At 34.3% G+C, this 8,568-nt stretch overlaps 2 protein-coding genes across 3 annotated transcripts in view; both read left to right on the top strand.

Moving 5' to 3' along the window:
• The first annotated feature begins 1,598 nt into the window (after window positions 1-1,598).
• Window positions 1,599-4,092, top strand: LOC21394154 (senescence/dehydration-associated protein At4g35985, chloroplastic). Its single transcript, XM_010097039.2, has 5 exons — window positions 1,599-2,285; window positions 2,999-3,129; window positions 3,254-3,420; window positions 3,526-3,610; window positions 3,725-4,092. The coding sequence occupies exons 1-5, from the start codon at window positions 1,689-1,691 to the stop codon at window positions 3,894-3,896; spliced, it is 1,152 nt and encodes a 383-aa protein (XP_010095341.2). The 5' UTR covers window positions 1,599-1,688; the 3' UTR covers window positions 3,897-4,092.
• Window positions 4,093-5,598: 1,506 nt separating this feature from the next.
• LOC21394155 (uncharacterized protein C3F10.06c) overlaps window positions 5,599-8,568 on the top strand; it is a 4,334-nt gene continuing 1,364 nt past the window's right edge. Inside the window, exons 1-5 of one of the 2 annotated variants that reach the window (XM_010097040.2) lie at window positions 5,599-5,991; window positions 6,469-6,626; window positions 7,148-7,814; window positions 8,176-8,276; window positions 8,362-8,470. In XM_010097040.2, coding sequence (XP_010095342.1) covers window positions 5,709-5,991; window positions 6,469-6,626; window positions 7,148-7,814; window positions 8,176-8,276; window positions 8,362-8,470 — 1,318 coding nt within the window. In that variant the 5' untranslated portion in view covers window positions 5,599-5,708. The remainder of the gene's footprint in view (window positions 5,992-6,468; window positions 6,627-7,147; window positions 7,815-8,175; window positions 8,277-8,361; window positions 8,471-8,568) is intronic. The other variant, XM_024164913.1, reaches the window with a different exon arrangement.

Raw genomic sequence — 8,568 nt, forward strand, 5'->3', positions numbered from 1 at the left:
ACATTCTACAAGCCTACAACTGACACACAAGAATCTGCGTTTAGTTCGAGTTGGGCTTCACTAATGACTACGACTGGGCCAAAATGGGTTTACGGCCCAATGCCCATTCCAGGTTTTTTTATTTTATTTTTTATTTTGACAAAATCTCCTTCACGTTAAAATTTTTTGAGTCTTCAATATTGAATTTTATCCTTTTAAAATAAGTAAATTGACAGATTATTATTGATAATTTGACAGATATTATTAGCGGCGAATTTTCAGTCATCAATGGCAGCGTAATTTAACAAATTATTATCTAAAATTTAATAAATTATTATCAAAATGATAGTCTATCATAATAAAAGAGTAGAACTCCAAAAAAATGTGGTTAAGGGTCAGTTTTAACAATTTTCTCTCTTTTTTTTCCTCGAAAAAAAGCGTTCACAATGTCCATTTGAGTTGACTCAAGGTTCGTATTAACTACAAAGATTTATCAAGATTCCTGTTAACTACACTACAATGTCCATTTGAGTTATCAAAAAGGTTCCTATTAACTACAATTTCCCTTGTCATCATTATTATTAAGTATTAATTACATAGACATACGCCTTAGAGTTCCTAGTTTAGTTTCATTCTCATTTACCCTTTGTTTTCAGAAACTTCAAAGGTATTGGATTTAGAAAATTTGTTTCATTTTCATCCTTGATACAGATTTTGGAAAGATGAAAAGAACCAAAATACCATTGATTCAACTAAATTTATTGTTGAAAAATGTAGTTTAAACAAAAATAACGTTTAACAAAAAAAAAAAAAAAAAAAAAAACACCTAAGAAAATTAAGCACTGAACGTAACCAAGGCTCTCATACCCCGTGACACAGCGCTTAGTTAATGACCTTCTCGCGCCCTTATACCAGCCGCCATGAAACGACAATTCATTTTTCTCAAATAGCCAAACGACCCCAAATTACCCGTCGCTTGCTCCTGCATCACAACCAAAACGGAAGTGTATCATTTCTCATAACGGGTTCTTGTGTCAAATTCTTGACAAGTTTTTGACAAGTTAATAGTAGTAAAGAGTAACCGCTAGTTTACAAAGTTAAAAACGTATAACGCAAGACATTATACTAGTGTAAGTTGAACTTAATTTGTACCATGAATTCCAACCTACTAACGAAGCTGCATAGCAAAAGAACGCTACAAATCAAGAATCCATCCTTAGCATAATCAAAATAATTCCAACGCCACAACAATCAAATGCCCACTTTAGCCTAAGCCACCCAAAACTCCATAATTGATTCCTTGTGTTCAGAAAACCACCTTTTAAAAATGGTATTTTTTTTTATCGGTTTGAGCCACAATTTAAATATTTTTATTACTGTATTTTTTCTTTTAAAAATTTAGAAATTTTGTTCACTTAGGACGTTCACTCTAGGGTTTTGTTTTTTAATTTTTTTGTTTTTTTTTTCGTCTCTGATCTCAAGTTCCCTTCACCGAAAGTCACATTCATTAACCAAAATTTCTTCATGAGGAATAGAATAAAGTCTCAAACAGGAGAATTTATTCTCCCACAACTTTACCTCTAAGCTAAACTCTCTCTCTCTCTCTCTTCTTCGTCTCTTTCTCTCTCTAACTTTTATCTTTCTTTTTTCAAAACCTGTCACTGTAATAGACAAACAAAAGAATACCCTTTTGCAAGGGCACCACAATAATGGGGTGCTTCAGTTCTTCCAGCTCCAAAACCAAAACCACATCACCACCAGCCATGAAATCCTCATCATCATCAACGTCAGAAGTACAACCCAAAAATATCAAACACGAAACTCTACTCCAAATCCCACTATGCAGGGTTCATCTTATGGACGAAGGAGAAGCTCTAGAACTCGCCAATGGCGACTTCAAACTCACCAGAATCCTCGACGACAATCTCTCCCTCGCCACCATAATAAGAGTTGGAGAAGATCTCACTTGGCCTTTGACGAAAGACGAACCTGTAGTGAAGCTTGACTCTCTCAGTTACCTCTTCTCTTTGCCCATGAAAGATGGCGATCCGCTCAGCTACGGCGTGTCGTTTCCCGAGCAGTATGCTGGGAGCTTGACCTCCCTGGACTCTTTCTTGAAAGAGAATTCGTGCTTCACGGGGTTGGCAGCGGCGGCGACGGCGACGACGAAAAGTAGAGGGGTTGATTGGAAGGAGTTTGCTCCAAAAGTTGAGGGCTACAATAATGTTTTGGCTAGAGCTATTGCCGGAGGGACTGGTCAGATTGTCAAGGGGATTTTTAAGTGTAGCAATGCTTATGCCAACCAGGTTATCTCTGATATTCTCTCTCTTCTCTTTCTGCTTTTGATCGTTTATATTCATAGACTGTGTTTGGAATAAGAATTCCTAGGATAGTTCAGATAATGTTTTGTGATTTGTTACATTTTTTTTTTAAATACGTATAAATTGAAAATAGTTTTAAATTATAATTCTGAATTTATGAACCACACGTCCACTCAAATATTTATAAGAAAATTTGGAGCAAATGTTACGGTAATTGTCTAATTCGAGCAATATTTGTATGTGGATTTTTTATTTATTGATTGAAGGAGGAGAACAATATGTAACCACAAGAGAAGGAAAATGTATGGATGAACCAATAATAAGCTACTTTTTTGAGATGTGAACTTTTGGTTCAATTATATTATCAGGAGATCAATTATGTTAATAAAAAAAAGTATAGGATCACATTTTCCTTATTATTAATATTTATTTTTTCTCTAATTGCGAAATTACAGGGAAAATTAAATAGAGATCAGGATTTGTTTAAACACCTATCATAGTAACTGTTATTTCTACACTTTCTTTTTGTCAAAAAGTTAATTTTCATCATTCTCAAAAATAAAAAAAAAAAGTAAATTTTCATCATGAGCAATGGGAATATTATTTTTTTAATGGGATAAAAAAAGTGACCATGCTATACATCTTTTTTGTGACATTGCTATGGCTGGTTTGACTAAAATATGTGAGAGGAAAAACAGGTTCAAAAGGGAGGGCAAATGACTCTCACCCCTGGCGTTGAGGAGAAAAGTTATGTGAAAAAGAAAGAAAACAACATCAACAACACTGCTGGCCCTGCGAAGAAGAATGGACTCAACAAAAGCTTGAAACGGTATATCTCAAAAAACACGCACATATATAGCTCACCAGAAAATAATAAATGACCATGAAAAGTTCCGTCCTCAAGTGATCAAATGACTTCATATATTACACTTTAATTTTTGCGTTACTTTTAGTGTGAGAAAGTTGTCAAAGATGACGGAAAAGCTGAGCAAAACTATGCTAGACGGGGTCGGTATCGCCACCGGGGCGGTGATGGCACCGATGATGAAATCTGAAGCAGGGAAAAAATTCCTTAACATGGTTCCTGGAGAAGTCCTCTTGGCCTCACTTGATGCTGTTAGTAAGTGCATCACAAATATTATACTTATGTTCTTATTTGATCAGTCCTAAAGTTACATGAATTTATACACTAAAGACATCATAATACATATATAATAATCCACAGATAAGCTTTTAGATGCACTTGAAGTTGCAGAGAAACAAGCTCTTAGAGCCACTTCCACAGCCGCAACTAGAGTGGTCAGCAACAGGTAAAGAGGAAAAAGCTCATAACTATTTTCCCTTTTTTTTTATTTTATTTTTAAGTATCTTTCATTTAACATGGTATTTTAAAAAGTAACTTCAATGTTGTTACTGTAAACCAGGTATGGCGAAAATGCCGGCGAGGCGACGGCGGATGTGCTTGCAACTGCAGGTCATTGCGCTGGTACTGCCTGGAATATTTTCAAAATAAGGAAGGCCTTTAATCCCGCTTCCTCTGTCTCCACAGGAGTATTGAAAAATGCCGCAAAAAGTGCAGCCAAAAGTTGGAGCTAATTCAATATATAAGGGTCGTTCGTAACAATGTTGCTCTAAATGTATTTACTAGACTTGAAATTGGGCTCTTGTTTCCGATTCAATTGTGATGATTGTTGAAGCGAAGAATTTCTATAAATGAAAAGGGATTCTGTAGTGAAAGTGTTTGTATGGATCTTTAAAACGTGGATAAGAAGAATTAATGCTTAGTTTTATGGCCGTCAAATGTTTTGAGCCTCGTTCTAAAATAATTTTATTTTTTGTATAAAAATAAAAATAAAAACATCTTCAATCTCAGATAGAAATTATTTTTTAAAATGCATTTGATAGTTTTATTAAAAGATTATTTTTAATATAAAAAAACTCATTAATGTCTCTATTTCTTTCTCTCTACTCGAGAGATGAGAAAACGAAAATAAAAAATATCTCTTATTTTACACTAATTTAAAAAAATTATTTTTATTTTTATTTCTTATTTTTATTGCGTTAAACACCGTTTTAAAACCGTTTTTATTTTTTATTTTTTTAAAAACATAAAAAATAAAAACATGATTAATTTCAAATACAATCTGTTCTGTTTTGTTTTTTTAAGGAAGTGGCACGTTGTTTCCATCAGTTAACGACATTTAGAAAACAGAGGATACCAAAGGTTTTTTTTTTATAAAAAAAAACAATAATGACATGCAGTTTCTAATATATGTGTGTGTGTACGAACAGCAGATGTCCAACGTGACATGATTTTTATTTCCAGATAAACTACAGAACATTTTTTTTAAAGGAAAAAAATAAACAAAAGAAGAACAAGAAGAAAAAATGTCTGCTATCATGTCGTTTCGTATCTGAGGACAACAAATTTATTTAAGTAAAAACGATTTTTGTGGTTTCCACTTTCCAGTGGTGAAGCCGTGAAGGCCATTTACTTGAAAATGATATGTCGTTTATCTAATTTTCCTTGTAATCAAAATTAGACAACCGACGTGTCGTTTTTATATCAGGCAACAACAATAAATTTTCTAAAGGACCTCTCAAACGAGTTATTTGGACAATTGATTTTTTTTTTTTTTTTTCCCTTTTCATTGACAAGTTGGAGTTTAAATTTTTAATTTTAACATTTGAACTGGCACTTTAATTTTAACAACCCTTGATAATTGTAGTTTAATTTTGTTGATTTTAATTAATTGATGAATTACCTTATAATTTTTTTTAAAATTGCACAGAAATCCATAATTATTTTAATTTTGACATTTGAAATCCTAATTATCGAACCATCACTTATCATCAGGTTGCAATCGTCCCATATTTTCAATTTTAAGGTCTTAAATCATAGATTATTTAAATAAAATATTTATATCCCAATTTGTAAAAAACAAAAAATTTTAAAATGCATTTTGCAAAGAAAACCCATCAACAGACTCATTTGACCTTTTTTTTTTTTTTTGAACTTATAAACTCGTTGGACTTTGTTTCCTCAAAAAAGAAAAAAAGAAGGGATAATTTTTAAAAATACCCCATGAAATGTATCTTTTTTTTATTTTTACTTTTTAATATTAGTTTATATTTCTATTTTTTAAATTAAAATTAGTTAAGGAGTAGAATATTTTAAAATGAGTATTTTTAATAAGTGAGAATCTGCAATTTTCTCAAAAAAGAAAAAAAAAAGGAAAAAAAAAAACTCATTAGACTTGAAAGCAGAAAAGCGACATATCGTAGTATCAGAAACGACTCTGCGTCTCTCACTCTTACCATCTTCGCCTTCTACAACTGACCACCCGCGAAGCTGAAAACCAGGGTGGGGGCTCTGCTCTGCGGAAGAAACCCTAGGATCAGGAATCCATGGAAGCGGACACGAAGCTGAGCATATACAGAGCGGCGAGGAGCATAAAACGGAAGGACAACAGCCTCTACAACGCTCTCCGCTCGATTTACGAGGACTCCATCTTCGTCGGCGAGATCTCCCAGCTATGGCCGGACCTTCCTCTCCTCGCTAATCTCCGGTGCGGCCTCTGGTATTCCTCCAAGTTCCACTCCACCTGTTACTTCAAATCCACCGACGGCCACACCAATAACTTGTCCTTCAACACCTCTCGCCTCAATCTCCACGTCGCTCAACTCGCCGGTAAAAGTATTTTCTTTTTCGTCTTTTTGATGAGAAATTGAGGGTAAGGGAACAAATTTATGAAGATTTTTGTTTGTTGATGAGAAATTGAGGGAAAAAGCGAACAAAAAGGACAAAATTTATCAAGTAGTTTTGATGCGTGTTTGATATTACTCGGTATTAGTATCCTTTGCTGAATATTGATGTTGCCCTTAGAAAATATAGGCGCAATACTCGTGTATATATATACGTGTATGTGAATGTGTATATATGTATGTATGATATTTGTATACGCAAGTGCTGATAATTTGAGGAAGTGTTTGCTAGGATATAATAAATTCCATTATGAGTACTCGTTTAGTTTCTCTTTAGATTTGAGTTCTCATTCCAATAAATTTTTTTTTTATTTTTTATTGTTTTAAGAAGTTTATATTGCTTGAAGACTGTGGTTAAGGTTTGTTTAAAGTTTTTGGTTTCGATTTGTGGTTGAATTGGTAGGACAGAAGGGAGGGTGTGTGATAGTGGATTCGACACGGAAAGGGAAGAGGTTTCCTGATAGCATGTCGAAAACTATACCCATTTGGACGTGTGTTCTGAATCGCGCTATTCGCAACCATTTGAGCAAAACTAATGATGTTTCTCCGTTGAACGAGGGGGTGAGTATAGTGTTTTCGATTGCTGTACTTTTGATAGTTTATGGTCAACATATTAGAGTGGAGAGGTTCTGTTTTTAAAATCATAATTTTAGTTCTGTTTTCTGTCATAATTCTTCTTTAGGAACTAAGGTATAAGGATTGTTACTGCCAAGGAAGTAAATATCAACAATTTGGTTACATTTTTGCGACATTATTGGTAAATATAGGTTCTGGATAAGATAACATGGAAAAGATATATGTTTCATTTAGCGACACGGTTTATATGGAATTTAACTTTTCTTGACAATATTGACATCATTCAACTGTATTTTCATAAATTCAATCTCTCAATATTCATGTTGGTGTCAACATTTTCATCCTTGGTTACTCCTGGTCGCTCTGTTAATTCTTCAGTCTTCTTGTAATTACTCAGTTGCCTAAATTTGGAACTATTTCTTTGTTTTCTTATAAATCATGGTATCTTTTTCCACCCATTTTCTTTTGAATAGAAGTTATGTAATATTTCCAATGTACATTCTCAGGAAACAAGACAGGTCTCTGTTGATTGGGATTGTTACTTGCACCTTCCCCTGTGGGTTTCCAAAACAGAGAGAGATAAAGTTGAAAATCGGTTAGAGGAATGGACCCAACAGTTGGATGCAAGTGGAGCTGATATTGCCTCTCTCGCAGCATGCTTGAAAAAGCCGTTGCGCCCTCTATGGATATCGCAGAAAACTGTCATCTGGTTAAATGAAGTACCTGACCACGATTCTTGGGATTTCACGCCCATTATACTTGTTTCTGCCTCTTCGACTGGCTTCACTCAGATCAGGACTACCTCAGAACATAGTTGGAATTACATAGCAGGTGCTGGAGATGATGAAGAAAGTTGGGCGAGGGGTTTATCACCTAACTTGTTTTGGAATAACGCCCATGATATCATAGAATCAGGCCCTGATTTATGTAATCAAAAGGTAGCTGAAATATTAGAGAAGGATAGAGTATATCGTGCTCAAAGAGGACAAAATGCTCCTCAAGTTATTGTCAAGCCCACGAAATTGGCAGACGGCTCAGCTCATCTTTTACACAAGCAATCACCTTTTTGTTTAGGTATCACAAAGATGGAAAATGTTCCAAACTCCCATGATGAGCATTGTGCAATATCTTGGCTGGGATCAACTAATCTCGCCGTAGGCACATCCGAAGCTGGTATGATTACTAAAAGATTTACTCATATTCATCAATGCTTGTATTCTTCAAGGTTTTCGTTATTATGATCGATTTTCTTCTTTAGAATTAATTTAGTAGAAGATATAAAAAAGAAACTGCTGTACATTCTCTTTCTCCCCCACCCTCTTTTCTTGGGGTGCTTGTTGGTGTCTATAAAAAGCACGTTTGGAATGTTGTGTGATACAGAGAAGAGGATTCTTGCTTGATTATGTCTCAAGTATAAGTTGCCAATAATTTCAAAATTAGCTAGAGTATTTCACCTATCTGTTTCTCTTCTCTCTTCATAATCAACATATTTTCACTTTCTTACGCTCACAGTACGTTACATTATTTCATGCAGCCGCAAATCTGTCAAATGTCGATTGCATACTAAATTGTGATAAGGAATCTATCACTGTCTCTCGTCCACATACTGAAGCATATTTGCATCTTCCTGTGCTGGTAACTATGAAAAAAATTAGAGGACTTATTCCATCTTTTAGTTCACTTTCTGATTATTTTACTTACTTTTGTTTGTTCTGTCCAGACATCAAAATTCGATCGCTTTTCCTTGTTGAATAATCTCCCTTCTGCAGTAAATTTTGCAAAGTTGAATCTAAGCAAAGGAAAGAGACTTCTAATTTGTTGCCATAATGGTAAGGCCTCCAAAGCTCATTTCTCCTTTGTCCTTATTTGACATTTCAATATAGCCATTTGCTATCTGTTAATAGAACCTTTTTTTTTTGTGTTGGGG

The sequence above is a fragment of the Morus notabilis genome, unplaced genomic scaffold (genome assembly GCF_000414095.1).
Source record: "Morus notabilis unplaced genomic scaffold, ASM41409v2 Scaffold2235, whole genome shotgun sequence".
Classification (NCBI taxonomy): Eukaryota; Viridiplantae; Streptophyta; class Magnoliopsida; order Rosales; family Moraceae; genus Morus; species Morus notabilis.